Source organism: Balaenoptera physalus (assembly GCF_965194825.1).
Source record: "Balaenoptera physalus genome assembly, chromosome: 13".
NCBI classification, from domain to species: Eukaryota; Metazoa; Chordata; class Mammalia; order Artiodactyla; family Balaenopteridae; genus Balaenoptera; species Balaenoptera physalus.
The window spans coordinates 59,692,306-59,710,205 of record NC_138892.1 but is presented as its reverse complement, the minus strand read 5'-3'; the positions used below and the strand labels follow the sequence as shown (position 1 = coordinate 59,710,205).

The following is a 17,900-nucleotide window of genomic DNA, read 5'->3' as shown; positions in this document are numbered from 1 at the left end:
AACAGTCACCAAAGTTGTATCAGTTCTACCTCTTGGATAGCTGAGCCCACACCATGTCCCACCTAACTCTAGTGGCCTTGGACCCTGCTTAACAAGTTTCTAGTCTCATTCCCTCCAATTCATGTTGCTGTCAGCTTGACGTTCGTAAAAGTACCTGTAATTTGTCATTTCCCTGTGTTCCCTTCAACAGCTCCTGAATGCCTGAAAGACATTCTTATCAGGGCATACATGACTCTTCATCATCCAGCCTCAACTTTTCTAACTGCTCTCCGTATCTCCCTAGCATGAAACTCTGGCAATACTGTGCTCCTTGTTGTTCCTCAAACACTCACTCTGCTTCATAACCCAGTGCTTTAGTCTAAGCTGTTCCCTGTACCTTGAATGTCTCTTCCTCTTTCTTCTGTCAAGTAAAATTCTAACACTTCCTAATTATTATGCATGGAAATGTTAAAGAGTTTATTACTTGTTCATTAGCAATGAGGCAGGTAAATCATCAGAATGAGGGTGAGTTTATCAAATGGACAATCAGTCTGTAAAAGTGAAATAATGCAAGCGATGACAGGTAAGACACTATACCCTGAGCAGGGAATAAAGTAATAGAGTTGTGTCTAAGTGACAGTGTGAGGAATGTGCAGTGATTGCTTCAGCTCTCAGGACCAAGTGGAACCGAGGGAGAAATCCTACAGAAGCACAGTCCTGGAACTCTTCTCTCATTACTACCAAAATGCAAAGTATTGACAGAGCAGGACTTCACTGAAGGAAATGTTACCTTCACGCCTTTCCTTCTAGGCTTGAAAGAACAGAAACCTCTCTTCTCACATACTAAGTAGGATGAAAAGGCTGGGCCAGGCTGACCCCTGGTGGAAGGGATGAGCTATTGCATGCAAGAATCAGCACAAAACTCCCTTTTTAAAATTTTAAAATTATTTTAAAAATATTTATTTATTTATCTACTTGGCTGCACTGGGTCTTAGCTGCGGCATGCAGGATCTTAGTTGCGGCCTGCGGAATCTTTCGTTGCGGCGCGTGGGCTCTCTAGTTGTGGCACACGGGCTTAGTTGCCCCAGGGCATGTGGGATCTTAGTTCCTTGACCAAGGATTACTCCCGTGTCCCCTGCATTGGAAGGCGGATTCTTAACCACTGGACCACCAGGGACGTCCCAAAACTGCCTTTTCACTCATTCATTTATTCATTCAAAAATAAGTGAACACTTACTCTGTACTAAGGGGAATACTGACACCCTGGAGCACAGATTAACACGGGACTTAAACCCCATTCTTAATATTTCACGGACTTCCCTGGTGGCGCAGTGGTTAAGAATACACTTGCCAATGCAGGGGACGCGGGTTCGTAGCCCTGGTCTGGGAAGATCCCACATGCCCGTGCGCCACAACTACTGAAGCCTGCACGCCTAAAGCCCGTGCTCCACAACAAGAGAAGCCACCGCAAAGAGGAGCCCGCGCTCCGCAACGAAGAGTAGCCCCCACTCACCACAACTAGAGAAAGCCCACGCGTCCAGCAACGAAGACCCAACGCAGCCAAAAATAAATAAATAAAATAAATAAATTTATTAAAAAGAAAAAAAAAAATCACAACCTAATGATGAGGTAGGTAGCTACCTGTTTAAATGTTCCCTCAGCAGCACTGGAGAGAAGGTAAGGCCAGTTAGAAAGCCAGTGCAGCAGTCCAGGGGAAAAATAATGTGATAGGAATTTAATAACAATCAGATATGTAAAGTGAGGGAAACAAAGAAGTGAAGAACTTCCAGGTTTCTGGCCTGGGCAAAGGTCTGGTTGTGGGTTGCAGTTCACCAGTCTGTGTAGGAAAACGAAATTAGCTTTAGCCATGTTAAATTTGAGGTGACTGGGGGACACTCAGGTAGAAATGTCCAACAGGCTGTTGGATATACAGATCTGGAACTCAGAAGATAAATTTGGAGTAGAGATTTTGAGAGTTCTCCAATAGGTGATAGTGGATTCTGCCTTCGGGGAAAAGGCATTAGCTGAAATCTTGAGCAAACTCGGGTGCCCCCACCTGAGAAAACCAAATATTGAGTTAAACCTTCCATTGCCAGTCCTGAAAACACAAAACCAACACTTATTTAATATTTATTAGAACAACTGCCACTTACCCAGTGATTGCTATTTGTCAAGATGTATCCTAGGTAATTCTCTCGTTTAATTTTTACTACGGTCTGACGGCTAGACATTTTTGTTTTACAAATAAGAACATTAAGGCTCACAGAAGTTAAGTGATTCGCCCAAAGACACACAGAGGAGCCGGGTTCGAATAATACAATTATTGTTTAATTCTGAAATCTATACCTTTAACCATCTTGTTACACCATCTTTCTAAACGTCCTATTTAGTTAAAACGTGAACAGCATTCCTCTGCGCGGAAATATCGAATAAACTGTTCCGGATGCAATCAGAACAGAATTCACTAAAATGGCGGCTCCCTGCGGGGCGCTGGCTACCTTACGTCATCACACTGCGCTACTGCCTCTCGCGCACAAAGTGCCAGGGGAGCAGGCGGGCAGATGGAGGGGGTCTCAGCCAGTGCGGAGCGGGGCGGGGCGGGGGGCGGGGCGGGGGGCGTGCCCTGTTCATCCGTGGCGCAAGATGGCGCTGCCCTTTGGTCGTTCGTTGTGCCTGTGCCGCTGGGGAGCCAAACGATTGGGGGTTGCCGCCGTAGATGCCCGCAGAGGTAGGATTATATCCTTTTACTTCCAAAATAGTTTCCGTCTGTTATTCCTGGAGCCCGCTCGGAGAAACAACTCCAGCCCCTTCGACTCATTCCCCCTCCCCCACCGCGTTGGTCTTGAGATTCCAAACCTGGGACGCTCTCTGGTTTCTTTAAATTCCAGGGCTTCCCCAGTCCGAGTTTTTCGGCTCCTTGGGCTGCCCATACTAAAGCGCCCCGACTCTCTTACCCGCTTGACGTTCCGACTCTTCCGTGTTTCCTCGTGATCTCTTGACTGCCTGTTTCAGATCGGAACGTGTACGTCACTGGTTCTAGAGTTCTAGCGCACGTCATTATCCACTCTCTTTGCTTTGCCCGCAGGCGTCAGTTTCAAACTGGAAGAAAAGACCGCTCACAGCAGCCTGGCACTCTTCAAAGGTGACACAGGTGTCAAATACGGCATGGTGGGATTGGAGCCCACAAAATTGGCCCTGAATGTGGAGCGCTTCCGGGAGTGGGCAGTGGTGCTGGCAGACACAGCGATTACCAGTGGCAGGCACTACTGGGAGGTGACAGTGAAGCGCTCCCAGCAATTCCGGATAGGAGTGACAGACGTGGATATTTCCCGGGATAGCTGCATCGGTGTTGACGATCGTTCCTGGGTGTTCATCTATGCTCAGCGCAAGTGGCACACCATGTTGGCCAACGAGAAAGCCCCTATTGAGGGCATTGGGCAGCCAGAGAAGGTGGGGCTGCTGCTGGAGTATGAGGCCCAGAAGCTGAGTCTGGTGGATGTGAGCCGGGTTGCTGTGGTCCACACACTACAGACAGATTTCCGGGGTCCAGTGGTGCCTGCTTTTGCCCTTTGGGATGGAGAGCTGCTGACCCATTCGGGGCTTGAGGTGCCTGAAGGCCTCTAGTATGTCCGTCACTGGAGTCCCTAATCACGCTCTTGGCCAGCCTCCTGATCCAAGTGTCTGAAACCTTTTAACTGTGCCCCAAGCAACTGCTAGCTCCCACAATTCAGTGATGGGTCCTCTGTGCAATATCTGTCATCTTCCTCTCCCCTACCTTGTGAAAGCTAGGCATACAGCTACCCTCTCCCCTCCCCCAGACTATTGCCAATTTCCTAGGCTACCATGAACGTACTTTCTCTGACTTGCTTCCTTCAGTCTCTCTGCCTCCCTGTGCCCAGGACTTTCTCAGACTGTATTCAGTCCTAGGGTCTTACTTTTCAGCTTTGTTTGAATTTATTCATCAGAATTTATTCATCACTGTGCTACTTCTCCTTCCCTTTGCCCACATGTAACCTGTTTGTTTTGGGGGCTCTACCGAATCTCTCCAGAGTAAATCCTTTCTACCTCTGGCTGGAGGAGTGGTGCAGTGAATGACTTTGCCCTTTCTGTACAGCACATACAGAGTCTGGGCTCTGGCTCCCTCAGGTAGTGCTTTACTGACTGTCAGAATGAGAACAGAGCCCTCCTTGCCTAATACCTCAGTGTTATGGACTCTCAGCCCCAGACAGCTGCAGCTCTCCTCACCCTGAGTCCATCTGCCTTAATTTGCACACCTCTGACACCTGGTCAATCTGTTGCAATCATTGGACCAGTTACAACCATGACCAAAGAGGAAGAGACATGTGGGGCATATTGAGGGGATTAGTACTAGAAACTTTATTCTTGAGAAGTTCCATCTTCATTTCTGCTACAGTTGTAACTTCCAGAGGGAGGAGGGAGGCCTGAAGTCTTGCACAATCCATTTTGGGGCCTGTTCGGACCCAAGCACTTGTCCCCACTTGGAGCAGAATACAGTTAACCTAAAGCAGTATTTGGGATTGAAGATAACCTAGTGGGGTGAGTATGTATGTGAAATATGTATTCTTTGGGCTCTGTATGACCCTGTGGTTCCATCTTACTCTACCTTTATGATGGTGATGCAGCTGGATGGCCCTAGGGGAGAAAGAGAAGGACTGGGTCTAGCAAAAATAATAATTTGTGTAATTAAAGTTTATTTGAGCATAAAATACTTTCTCTGTCTATAAAATTGCTGTTAGCAGTAGCAGCACTTCCTGGCCAAGGGGGGCAGATCTCTCCAGACTACTAAAGCCCGGTGCATAGCTCCTCTCTTTCTCTGTGGATATATACATGTGCGTGGTGGCTAGAGCCCCTTACCAGAGTATCTCTCTCTCATAATGGCTTCTTCAGAGAGAGGAAGAGGGGACCTGCGTGAAGACCTGGGATGATTTGGAGTGGGCTAAGCCATTAGGCTGTCCCTTAAGCCCACAATCTTCATGGATAGCTCTACTGCAGGAGTCCACAAAGGCACTTCTCTATACTCTGTCTGCCAAGGGAATGGGGTATTTTGACTCTCACTGAAAGCACTGCCCCCCCCCCCCACCGCCTCACTGAAGCAGTGCGGCCCTCTGTAGCATGTTTGGTGGTTATATGTTAAGTGTGTGGCCAGCTCGTGCTTTTTCTTGTGCAGGGACTGTGCATGCCCCATGCTCACACCATGCTCTCTAAGTTCTCTTTGGACAGGGCCTCAGCTGCTGCTTCAGCCTGAGTCTCAGATGGTGTGTATGAGTCCTGGTAATCTTGGAGCAGTTTAACCACCTCCAGGTGGTTGAACTGCACAGCATCATCCAGGGGGATGTTGTCCCACCTGAGAGGAGGAACAAAGACCATGATCAGGCAAAGACATCAAGAGTGCCCTGGTTATATACATAACTGTGGTGGCTGGAGGGCCGTGGTGGAGAAGCTGCTGCCCACCTCCCTTCCCCCCACTTCTTTCAGCTTAATCCTACTCACCTGTCCTTGACAAAAGGATTCACTTTGCAAGCCTCAATCAGGAATTTAACAACTTCAGTGTGTCCTAGGAATATGGGCAGAAGGAAAATGAGAGGGTATATAGATCCTGACCCTTTTGGTGTTAACATTAGTACAGACCCTTGGTAGCTGGAGTCTGAACTAAAAGGGAGGGGGGAAAGGCCTCTTCCCATTTTCGCTCCCTGCAGCACCCAATAAGAGCCTGCAAACTGAAGCGCATCTGGACAAAACTAGTTGCTGCCCTTGTAACCTCGAGGGCACATACAATGGGGGGTACTCTTGGTAGAAAAGAAAGGTCTTAGGATCTGCTTCCTCTCTTAACCTTCAGATACCTTCAGCTGCAGCAACATGCAGGGCTGTGCGGGAGTCATAGTCTTTCTGTTCCATGTCCATGGCTGACAAGGCAAACCTAAGAGGAGTGGAAAGTAGCTGCAGTTACCCAGATCAGCCTAGAATCACTGGTATCCTTTCTGAAGTGGGGTCAGACTGGATGAGTTCCAGAAAAAGCAAAACAGAGCTTATGCCAAGATCTGTAGACCGTGTCCAGTCTGTGTTCTCTATCCAGATGAGACTGTTAGTCCCACCTCAGAGCGATGGGAGTGTGATGGTCCCAGAAACATCACTGCCTACCTGTAGTAGGTGCCCAGTACATATTTGTTGATGTTGGTAATCCATTTGAGGCAGGGTCCTTACCAGCCTCCTAGGACTCTGCTTTTAACACCCAGGTTAATCATAACAGTGGCTACCATTAATTAAGTTCTTATCACACGGCAGTCACTGTACTTTTTTTAAAAAACTCATTTAAATGTAGTCTCTGACCATTCAGTCTGACTCTAAGGTTGAAGCACTTAACTATATTGCTGTGTTGACGGCTAATGAGATCTCTGACCAGGAGTATTTTATTGTGTTTATTTGGTCAGAGTGGAAGTACCTTCGAAGAGCTGAGACATCTCCACTATAGGCAGCAAATAACAGGTTCACCACAGTCTTGTTCTGGAAGACAAATCATACCCACCTGAAATTAACTGTGACTTTGAACCCACCCATGCCCAGCTCTACCCTGTCACCCTCCCCCATGGATGCTTAGCCAAGGGTTTTACTGAAGTGTTACGGAATGTTCTCTTCTGAAATAGTCTTACAAGGCACCTGGGGTTTTCCTTACCCGAACTTCTCCCCCTTCACGCCGTGGGTCTAATTTCCGAGCGCAGTGCCTCAGATTGTCATAGTTGTGGAAATTGAAGAGAGATACCAACTTCTAGAATTGTAAGGCAAAAAGATTGTTTACTTCCTCCCTGCACTTAGTAGGAGCTCAAAATTGCTTTATTTTCTCATTCAAAAATATTAAGTACTATATGCAAAGTAACTTACTTGGCAGAAGCTGACACCCCTATAGCTGTTGCCCAGCTTGTCCAGGGGAGGTGATAGACACATCATTCCCATGATATTGGGCACCACCAGGAGGATGGCTCCTGACACAGCTGACTTGGCTGGCAGGCCCACCTTGGGGACAAAGTTGGAACTGCAGATGAGCAAGAGGTGCCCCAAGTCTGTGTTAACAAGTTCGTCTATCCCAAATGACTTCATGGGCAAGGCCACACCCATCTCAACCTTTCGGCTTGTTAATTAGCTTTTCTTACTCCTGTCCTCCCCTGCCCCCTCTTAAATTTATGGCTTCAGTAAGGAAATATTTACTGAGTATCTACTCTGTGCCTGATGATGTGCTAGGACTAGGACAAGGTCTCTCAGTTAACTTACATTCTGGTGGTAGGAGATAGACAATTAAATAGGTAAACAAACAAATAGACAAAAATAATCACAACTTATGATAACACGTTAGAAAAAAAGGAGGGTGCTGTGATAGAGAACGATGTGGGAGGGAGAGCCCAGTGGAGAGAGGGTAGTCAGAAGAGCCTCTCTTTGGAAGTGCCATCCTGTATGAGACCTGGAAGAGAATCACCAGCCTGTGAGGGCGGCAGAGGAGTGGTTCTGAAGTTGCACTGTCATGTGTTTATGTGTTTGAGGGGCTTACTGTGTCTGACAAACTCCCCTAAGGATTCTTGGCCTAATTGCCCGGCGGGAAGTTAGTGAGTGAGAGGCAGGAACAAGTGTCCACCTCTCCACCTTCAGAGACTCGGTGTCCCCTTTTCTTGGCTCTGGGCTCATGGCAAATGGATGGCAGGGCCTGAAGCACTCACATGGAAAGCAAACTGGCCCGAGAAGTCATACATGCCGCAGGAGTGCATGAGGCTGAGGGTGTTGCGCACTGCTTCAGCGCTCAGCACGCTCTCGCCTGTGATGGGGCAGATCCCGCCGTTGGCCAGGGTGGCTGCCATGACACTGCCTGATTCACAGGTCACCTCCACGGAGCACAGCTGCGGAGACGAGGCAGAGGTGAGGGTCCGGTGTGGACCTGAATGCTGTGCTCTGAGGTGTAGAGCAATGTTCTTGACATCCTGATCCTTCAGTAAGTTCCCCTGGTGTTTCTGAAGGATGCCAGAACCACTGGAGGAGAGCATCCCTCTTGTGGGTCAGAGCAAGGAAGGCAGTGTGTCCCGTTCCCTTGGCGCTGGGCTGAATGGCGGCATCTGCTTACCTGGAAGTAGAGATCCAGGGCAGCCATCATGTCCACCCCTTTAGGAAAGCACTGCAAGGAAGAAGAGGGGAGAGCGTTTCTCTCAGGCCATCAGCGGTCCCTGTCACACTGCCAGGACCTCAGCCGAAGTCCCCAGCCCCCATTGCCCTTCCACCAGCCGCAGAATTCCCAGGGACTTTCTACCGGCCTCTCCCAGTTACCTTCTTTTCCTTTAGATAATAGCCGATGGCATAATTCCGATCCCCTGTTTCCTTCTCTGACTGGAATCTGAAGCAAACACCCAATTTAGTACTTGACATTTGAGGGATGGGTGTGAGGAGAAGGGGGAAAAAATACCTTCCCTGAGAGAGACAGAACTAGATCACACATGTCAAACTAAATCAGCCCCTTTATTAATTCTCACGGTAATACTGGAGAAAGCTTCTGAACCTGAGAAAGCACTGGGTCCAGCTTTATCGTAAAGTGTGAAAAACAAAACCAAACCCAAAATGGTCTAGTCATCTAGTCTAGGAAAATGAGGTTTTTGGCTTTGAGAGGCTTGGCAAGAAAGGGCCCAGGTGCAAACTCTCACACTGTCTTTCTCATTAAGTACCAAATAGAAATGGAACAAATCCTTTTACAAAGCAAACAAATGTCGATGAAGGCGCTCAGAGGAAGCTGAAAGGCCAAGGTTCCCCTGGGATTTCTTCTTCCTAAGATTCTCTCTATCCTCCTCCTCCATTCCCCGCTGCCCCCCCACATACGTATACACACACACACACACACACTCAAACACACCCCCCCCACACACATTCAGCCAATCCTGTGAACAGGGCCTTACGTGGCATTGCTGAAACCCATGTATTCATTCCCAGCCATTTTATTCAGATACTGCAAGACCTGGAAGAGAAAAAGGGGCATGGGAGGCACCCCATGCGTAAGGACCCCTACTAAACACACAGGCCGACTAACCCTTCTGCACTCCTCAGTCCTTATCCCAGCAGGGACTTCAGGAGGCTTTCTTCCCTCACGCCAGCAGATTCCTACACCTCTGGAAATAAGGCTTCTAGTATGGGCTGGTGCACCATCAAAGTGGGGTTAGAGCCAGGCACTGGGGCAGCTGGAATGGACAACATGCCATGGAGAAAAGCAGCCAGGGGCTGAGCAGTGAGGGAACTTACAAAATCAAACTTCTCTGCTTTGTTACAGTCCATCTGCAAGGAGACACAAAGAGATATCAGTATTCTAAGCCTAGGAGGATGACAGGGAGGGTCAGAAGGATGTAGTGGAGATAAAGTGTTAGATTGGTTTTGCTACTGGGTGTGTGTTGCATTTTACAGTTTTGTTTTTTTTTTAACAACTGAGACTTTTTTATATCCATGCATACCTAGTGATCTTAAAAACCAAATCATTTAGATTTTATTATCAGGTAATGAGTACAGATAAGCTCACCCCAGCTATGAGTCTCACCCAACCCTGAGTCTCACTCTCATTTCCATTCTCAATGCCAACCCTCATCCCTGACTCCCACTTTCATTTTCCTGATTCCAATCCTGTTCCCAAGCCCCACCCCTATTCCTGGTCCCCATCCTCATTCCTTACACCCCAAGCTGGAGGCTGACTCTATCCTACCCCTGACTCCCATGGCCATTTCCAAGACTGGAGTGAGTGATGGGAATGGGAGGACGGTGTGTGTTGCATACATTATAATATTCAATTATATCAATTATATTGATAACTGAAATAAAGCTAAAGATTTTAGCTGAGAGTCAAGTCAGTAGGGCCTGTTTAGATGGGAATGGGATGAGGCGGGTCCCAGATACAGGGCTGTAGATAGAGCTATCCCGGAGCAAGGGGAGAGCCTGAGCCTGGTCCATCCGCCCCCCCCCCGCCAATTGCTTCCTGTATTCGTCAGCTATAGTGTCAACAGCACAGGGACTCTGACACTTGAGTCCCTGGGGGGAGGGTTCCTAACACCACCTTCCCCAGGAAGGGCTGTGATTGGCTCTGGGTTGTTGCTGCCCACACTGCCCTCAGGTTCTTGCTCAAGCCCTGGGAGACCTACAGCTGACAGGCTGGCCAGACACCCTTGCTCAAGGCCAACTCACAGCTCCAGGTGACGTGAATAGCTGCCCTGTTCTGGCCATTCACCCTTCTTTCCATGTGTCCCTCACCCAGAAGTGGCCAATCAGTACCTAACAGAGCTGTCCTCCCCCTGTGTGTGGCATTTGGTCCTTGGTCCTAGGCTGGGGTCAGGACCTGCTCACTTCCCTCAGAGCCAGGAAGCTCTGGGCTCCAGACTCATGGGTAGGAGCCGGGATACAGTTCCTTTTACTAGCATCCTCAGCATAATTTGTGAGTCCCTGCTGTGTCTTCACTGCCCCCTGGGCACCCTCAAAGGAATCAAGTCCCCACCAATCTCCCTGGAGAGACAGGCAGATACGAGGGATATAGGAACAAGGGGGTTTAGAGAACAGTACCTTCCAGAAGGCTAGGGTGGCACTGACCTTGATCAGGGAGCTCACGACAATGGCACCAGCATTGACCATGGGGTTATGGGGGATTCCTGGGGAAATACAAACCACCCAGAGTCTTAGCAGCCACTGAGCAAAACCTTTACCGCCTGCCCACTCTGTAGGGTAAATGGGAAAGATCTCTTTGCTGGGGAGGATGGAGTGACAGAGCTGGCCAGGAAGGGCAGAGAAACACACAGCCTTGGGAGGAAGGTAGGGCAAGACGGGGGCATCTATGCGTCTGGCCTGAGCCCAGGGAGTGCTCACCTTCCTCATTGAGGGAGAGCTTGTTGTAGCGCAGGCCACTGGGCTCCTTGCCCACAAACTTGTGCACGTAGTCAGTGCCTAGGGTGCTTATGGAGATGGCATAGGTGAGGGGCTTCACACAGGACTGCAGGCAGAAGGGGATCTTTGTGTGGCCCACGGAGTGCCTGGAGGCAAGCAGGTACCATGAAAGGGGTCGGACTATGCTCTGCCCGTGTGCCCTGCCTCCCCTTCCTCACCCAGCATCTCACCGCTGACCATCCACAGTGCACAGGGAGACGCCCCACAGATCTGGATTTGACTTGGCCAGCTGAGGGATGTAGGCCGCCACCTGGGTATGAGTGGGTAGAGAAAACAGAGACAGGATGAAGACATGGATGTGGAGAGGGGGAACAGAGCTGAGGTTCAGGTCAGGAGAATCTTTCAGATAAAAGCTAAAATTCTGTCTTCTGCAAGACAACAGGGTTCCCTCCTGCCTGTTGTTCCTAGAGACAGCCAAGCCTTAAGTCCTAGAAGGCCTTATATTTCTGCAGCCCCACTCCTATAGAGACGGCAGTAAAGCCCATGGAAGGTACAAAGAGAATTCTGGGGTCAGCTTCCCTTTTCTGTTCTTAGGCTTAATTACCCTGTAGGTCTCTTTCAAAGTTCTATTGAATCCTTATGTCAGCTGTCTCCATAAAAACTTCAGATTCCCTCACCTGCTCTAGAAATCACAGGTAAAATACATAAAATCCTTGTCCCCATTTTTAGAGGTTCTGCTTCTCATCACTCATCCACTGGATTCCCAGCCCCAGGAAATCTCTGAGAAGCAAGGTATATCTGGTCCAGAGCCCTTGCCCATCCCTCAGCCCCCTGGCCCTCACTTTGCCTCCAGTGAGCTCCTTGGCATCCTCAAAGATGCGGTCCACATGGCTCGTGAACTCCTCAAAATCAGGAATGACGAACTTCTTTCGGAATGCCTGGGTCAGGAGCACAATGTTCCTGCTCACACACCTGCATCCCAGACACGATTGGGTTAGGGGGCTGGAGAGATGCAGCTGTGACTCACTCTGGAGCCACGGAAGTTGGGAACAAAGAAAGTGTGAGTGGTCATAGGGTTTGGGACCAACAGCTGTGTAACCTTTGGCATATCACTTGATCTTTCTGGGTCTTAAGTTTTTATGCCTCTAAAATGAGGGGTTGTAATGATATGGAAAGATATTCCAAGACACAGTGTCTTGGGATAGGAGAAAAAATAAATACCTGAATAATATGTATGGTAGGTCATCTTTATATTTTAAATCTTAAATTATACAAGTATGTTTACATATATTCCTATATATATATGTAAATGCTTAGGACATTATCTAAAAGATATCTACTAATCTGTTAACAACGTTTACTTCTGGGAAGAGGGACAGGGATAGGGGAGAGAGGGAAAGGAGAACATGTATTTCTCTGTTGCTTGAACTTTTATAATAAGTCTAGGCATATATATGTGTTACTTGTGTAATAAGTAATAAAGTTGAGGGGTTGAATTATCCAATCCCCAGGATCCCTTCTTGCTGTTAAAGTCTGTGTCCAAAGAACTGCTTTGAGAGCACTGCCCTTGTTTCTGGGCCCCTCACTTTCGGAAGAGATCTCGGTCCAAGAGGCCACCACTGCTCGTCTCTCGAACCATGCGGCGCATCTGGCTCATGCAGTCCCGGAGCCGGGGATCTGACGTCTGCAGTCCAGTGGCCTTCAGTGCCTTCAGGGGAAAGAAGCCTGGTAAGGTCAGCTACAAGGACAATAATCCAATCCTAATCATTTTTCCCAATGGATAAAAATTAACTGAACCCCAACTACTACAACAGGTGGAAGATATGGGTTTGCAGGCCAAGAAAGGATGGAATATAACAGTTTTGAAGGCTAATAGGGGTTTCCTGCCCTTTTTCATCAAGGCAGCTGGTTTCTGAACCCCTTGGGTCAAAGTCCCGAACCAAAAAGATAGGCTGAGTCAGAGGGTTGAATCATCCCACCTGGGGCAGGGATGGGATTGCCTCATCAGCCTAGGCATCTGCTATCATCAGCTATTCTTCATCCTCATGAAGCAACCCATTAGCTGCCCTGTACTTGTCCTACCTTCCTTTCCCCAGTTTCCAGAGATCCTAAGGGATCAGTGTTCTGAGCAGGTAGAGAGGAACTTACAGTAGTAAACTTGTGGATAGGGATTCGTTCCTGTCCCTCAGCAATAGTGTAGAAGAGCAGATCACCCAGACGGGACAGCATGCCACTGTCTGACGAATCACTGTTTGGGGGCAGAGACAGGGGAGGAGGACAGGAACCTGAGAACTCCTCCCTGCTCCTCCTCCTAGAACAAGGGCTTATCAGTAGGTAGGTGTCCTCAGTCTACACCTTCTCCTTGAACCATGTGATCTATCCCTATAATTCCAACCTTCACATCTGTCCTGAGAAGTCTTAAATCCTATTCTCTTTCTTTTGTTCCTAAACTTCAGACATTTACTTCTAGTTGCCTTCTAAATATTTCCATTTCTAGATGTCCCATAGGCACTGCAGACTCAACATGTCCAAGCCTGAGATCATCTTGCCTCCTTCCCTCTGCTCCTCCTCTTGTGATTCCCATTTGGATTAATAGCGTTACCACTTACCCAGGGCGGGGACCAAGCCGGAAATGTGGAATCATTTGGATGATTCCCATACCTTACGTTCATAACCAACATTGGATGAATCTACTTCCATAATGTCTCTCAAATCCACCCTCTTTTCTTCTCTTCCCCTGTGCAAGCATGGTGTTGTAGAAAGAACCAGAGTTTGCCTTTAATAGCTGTGATCTTAATATGGATAGTAAGTCAGGTTATTTAATAAAGCTGAACCTGTTTCCTCATCCCTAAAATGAGGGTTTAACATCTGCTTCACATGGGTGATGTGAGGTTTAATTTAAATGCCATTCCATGAAAAACCATCTTTCACAAAGTAGATGCTCAGTAGCTCCTTGTTGTCTGTTACCTATCTGCTACTACACTCTCTTGATTTGCAACCCATCTTCCACAATGTGCCAGTTATCTTTCTAAAACTCAAATATCATTTCTCTACTCAAAAACCTTTGATAGCTCCCCAGTGCCTACAAAATAAGTTCTTATTTCTTGGTATGGCATTCAAGGCTCTTTAAAACCTGCCAACATTCCTTTCCTATTCTCCACCATGCCCCCATACTCCAGTTATGCCAGGTAATAAATAGGTGGCTCCCCAAATGGCCTAGGCACTGTCAGGCTTCCTGGCCCTTGTTGTTTACACTGAAACTTCTGCATGGAAAGACCTTTTCCTCCTTCACCTGCACAGTCCTGCTCATCCTTCAAGGTCCAGATCAAATGTTACTAACTCTGTAAAGCCTTCCCCAAACTTCTTGATTTTGCTTATGCTGCTGGTATGACACAACATACCATCTTATTGACAGAAGACAATCTCCCTTGCTTCACTGTTATGTCTTCGTGTTTTATACATCTTTGTCTTCCTAGAATTGAGCAAAGTCCCTAGCACACTGTGGATCTTCAATAAAGAATCACCAAGTTACATTTCTAGGAATATCCCTGTTCCCTAAAGTATCTCTCTCACTGGCTTATAGCACCTAAAAATACAGGTACTAAAGATTTTTGATCTTCAAGATTTCTTCTATTAATATGTTAACAGATTTAGAGGAATTATTTTATCAGCTCATTCCAAATATGACAACTATTTGAGATTAGACCCTTCAAAACCCTTAGACCCAACAATTTGACTTCCAGGTATTTACCATATAAGTGTATTCACATACCTACAAGGTAACATATTCACAGTCATTCATTGCATTGTTAGTAATAGTAACACTGGAAACAACCTAAATGTGCATCAACAGGGAACTGGTTAGGTAAATTAGGGTATATTCATATGATGGAATATTATGCAATGTAGAAAAAAGAAATGAGGGCGTGCTTTAAGTATTGATATGGAATGATCTTTAAGATATAATATTAACTAAAAGAAGCAAGCTGTAGAACAGCGTTTATAGTATGGTACTATTTATGCTTAAAAGGGAACATATATATGTATGCTTTTTCAGGCACAAAATATTTCTGGAAGGATATATAAGAAGCTGGTAAGACTGATTTAGCTCCCTCTAGGGAGATGAAGCAGGTGCTGGGCAAAAGAAGCAAGAGGGATACTTCCCACTTATATATCTTTTTATATATTTTGAATTTTGAATCATACAAATATGTACATTTTACCTAATCGATATGATATATTGATATATGATTATGAATATATTATCTATTGAAACAATGCATTAAAAAATAAAAAGCCCCTCAAGGAACTTGGCATAGACTAGGCATGTATGTGTTTTGGGCCAGGAGGAATACCAGGAGAGGGGGCATTTCTTCTGTTTCTGAAGAAATCCAGTTGTTATAATGAGGCTGGTGCCTATAGGGAGGAAAGGATCCATGTGGTGGCAGAGGAAGGGAGGAAAAAGCTATCTGAGGAATAACTCAAGAAGGAAAGTACATAGGAATATTTTGAGGCCAGGTCTCCTTGCCTGGAAAATGAAGGAAGACAGGAAACAATGCCACACGGCTGAATGTATCACAAGCATTTAAAAAAAAATTGCATACCCTTTGACCAAGATATGGATTGATCTGCAATATAATGTTGGGGGTGGGGTAAGGTGCAGAATAATATGTATAGTATGATACCATTTGTAAAAAGCGGAAATAATATCAACATATATTTGCTGATATATGCATAAAATATCTCTAGAAGGTTATACAAAATATCAATGACAGATGTCTCTGGGGAGCAAAATTTCCTAGGAATTTAAGAAATAATTGAACAAGTGCATAAGAATATGTAGTAACCAAACTGAAGATTGGTTAAATAAACTGTGATACCTCATACAATGGAATCTTAAAATGGCAAAATGGCAGCCATTAAAATGACATCATGCATGCCCACATTAAATCATATTAACAGCTGTTCATAAATGGGAAATATAGGCTACCAAAGAATCGGAATACTATGATCCTATTTTTGTTCAATTTTATATATACATATAGAGTATATATATGGGTTTAAACCATGGATATATATTAAATATGGATATATGGTTCCCTCTAATATTGGGATCTTGATTTTCTTCTTGATACTCTATTTACCTGGTTTTTCTTTAATAATTAGAAATAAAGTTAAATATTAAAAAATCAAAACAGTAACCTAAATAACAGGGCATTTTCTCTTTGCTGCCCTCCTTATCCACCAAGAACACTTCACCTCATGGTGTCACACTCCCAGAACCCATCCCCCTCCATGCCCTCAACTCCTTCTGCCCAAAGGAGCATTGGTCCAAGGCCTTTACCAAGAAGTCCCTGGGAGCACAGGCAGCAATAGGCAGGAGGATTAAGGTTCCTAAAAACACTTCCAGTTGTAAATCAACTATACTTCAATTAAAACAACAACAGCAACAACAAAACAAACCACTTCCATCACCTGACACCACAGGGTAAGGAAGGGTGTGTGTGGAGGAACCAGGGATGCTTCTTGCTCCCCATCCCACAGAAGGTGTGAGGGTGAGGGAGGTTAAGCCTTTTCGCTAACCCACCACCATTTCTCCCAAGGTGATTATTTGGGAAAAGTCAGGATGGAGAGTAGACCAGGAGAGAGAGGGTTTATTCTTTAAAGTTTAAACATTTTGTGTCTCCTTGAGAAGAGGCTGATAGAAAAGTACAGCATAATAACAATTCTCATTAATAATAAATAGATAATACCTTATTGGATGTTACCTGTCCAGGACAGGGACTCCAATGGTGGTGAGGTAGAAGACAGAGTAGTCTGTCTGGCTACTTTAATTATGGTGTGCATGTCTTTCTGAATGTCATCAGTAGATATCAATGACAAGGGAGATGGTCCATTTCCTGTTCCTGCTATAAAAAAGCAGGGGCTACTTGGATAGTGTCTATGTTGGCTTCTGGGGAGGACAAAATTTCCTGCTCAGCTTCTCTGCATCTCGAAGAAGCTCAGCCACCAAGTGTTCCAGGGTGGTGGGGGAGAGAGGTGCAGCCTCTCGGGCAGAGTTAGAACCCAAGGGAAGAGAACCCCTTAAATCAGGGAGCCGCCTGAGCAGCACATAAAACGGCTCTGACTGGCTCTGGTTTGGGAGATCTGCGTCTTATGATTCTTCTCCCCATTATAAAGATTTTCCTCCTTCAAAAACCAATCGGAGAACCACCCTTATTCTACAGATTAGGGAGCCCTGATAACGCACACACCCAACACATACGCAAGTATCTGCGCACCAGTAACACACGAGCATCACACACGCCGAAACACAGATAGACCACACACAGACCCAAGAACACTGGGACTCGAGGCAGGCTGTTCCATACCCACGCATCCCCTAATATACACACGAGGACAGGGGAGAGAAGGAGGGTTAGGATGGGCGGTGCGCACACGGCCCTGCACTCAGACACGCGCACCAAGCAACACTCCGCACCCACCTGCGTTCCCAATTAAGTACGCACCTTGGACAGGCACCATCCCGAGGACCGACCTGCCCAAACGCCCTGCCGGGCGGACGGCACGTTACCGCCCGAGCGCGGCGGGCCCAAAGCCCCAGATCTAAAGGAAAAGGCATCGCAGGCCAGTAAGCGAGAAGGGAGATGCGATGCTCTCCTTGGGGAAGGGGACTCGGAAGCTAGTGGGAACGACAGTGAGAGTGCCTGTCCTCTGCCCCTGTCCCGCGAGCCTTACTGATCCTGGTGCTGCGGCTGGTGGCTGTGTGGCGTCTCCCTGCCCTGCGCCGCGGCCTCACTGAGGTGGTGCCGGACGCCCCCGCCAAGGAGGGGGCTCCGGCTCAGGTGACCCCAGCCTCCCCGCCGGCAGTAACTGCCGGCCCGGCTCAGCGAATTCTGCAGAGCCTTGATGGAGCGCATCCCCCCCAGCGCGCCGCCCGCTCGGCCAGAGCTCCCAGGGCTTCTGAGCGGTGGTTGGAGGGAGGGGCGGAGGAAACGCGGACCAGGTGGGGCGAGCTAAGC

General features: G+C 47.2%; 3 protein-coding genes across 10 annotated transcripts in view; 1 reads left to right on the top strand and 2 right to left on the bottom strand.

Annotated features, from left to right (window-relative positions):
- MIP (major intrinsic protein of lens fiber) overlaps positions 1-3,058 on the bottom strand; it is a 14,680-nt gene extending 11,622 nt beyond the window's left edge. The window contains exon 1 of the mRNA XM_082421727.1: positions 2,934-3,058. The gene's annotated coding sequence lies outside the window, so the exon portion shown is untranslated. The remainder of the gene's footprint in view (positions 1-2,933) is intronic.
- SPRYD4 (SPRY domain containing 4) lies at positions 2,311-4,708 on the top strand. The gene is made up of 2 exons (XM_082421726.1): positions 2,311-2,707; positions 3,065-4,708. The coding sequence occupies exons 1-2, from the start codon at positions 2,449-2,451 to the stop codon at positions 3,601-3,603; spliced, it is 798 nt and encodes a 265-aa protein (XP_082277852.1). The 5' UTR covers positions 2,311-2,448; the 3' UTR covers positions 3,604-4,708.
- Positions 4,672-17,900, bottom strand: GLS2 (glutaminase 2). Of its 8 annotated transcripts, none has more exons than XM_082421694.1 (18): positions 17,617-17,898; positions 13,027-13,126; positions 12,465-12,586; positions 11,721-11,850; positions 11,109-11,188; positions 10,861-11,024; positions 10,588-10,646; positions 9,262-9,294; positions 8,922-8,980; positions 8,302-8,368; positions 8,102-8,152; positions 7,704-7,991; positions 6,877-7,008; positions 6,671-6,763; positions 6,440-6,501; positions 5,841-5,917; positions 5,491-5,554; positions 4,672-5,344 (listed from the first exon to the last, which is right to left on the bottom strand). In XM_082421694.1, exons 1-18 carry the CDS (start codon positions 17,796-17,798, stop codon positions 5,188-5,190), a joined length of 1,920 nt encoding a protein of 639 aa, XP_082277820.1. In that variant the 5' UTR covers positions 17,799-17,898; the 3' UTR covers positions 4,672-5,187. The 8 variants fall into 8 exon arrangements, with proteins under 8 accessions (XP_082277820.1, XP_082277822.1, XP_082277827.1 ...); XM_082421696.1 differs by having other exon boundaries at positions 7,704-7,880; positions 17,617-17,896; XM_082421701.1 differs by lacking the exon at positions 17,617-17,898 and adding an exon at positions 17,388-17,484.

Bases quoted from the DNA above. Each gene is read 5' to 3' on its own strand.
- GLS2 (XM_082421694.1), bottom strand. From the start codon at position 17,798: ATGCGCTCCATCAAGGCTCTGCAGAATTCGCTGAGCCGGGCCGGCAGT. The intron at 11,025-11,108 runs GTGAGATGCTGG...GCTTGCCTCCAG, and splicing joins TGCACTGTGGATGGTCAGCG to GCACTCCGTGGGCCACACAA. The intron at 8,369-8,921 runs GTAAGGCCCTGT...TGTTTGCTTCAG, and splicing joins ATGGGTTTCAGCAATGCCAC to ATTCCAGTCAGAGAAGGAAA.
- SPRYD4 (XM_082421726.1), top strand. From the start codon at position 2,449: ATGGCGGCTCCCTGCGGGGCGCTGGCTACCTTACGTCATCACACTGCG. The intron at 2,708-3,064 runs GTAGGATTATAT...CTTTGCCCGCAG, and splicing joins CGCCGTAGATGCCCGCAGAG to GCGTCAGTTTCAAACTGGAA.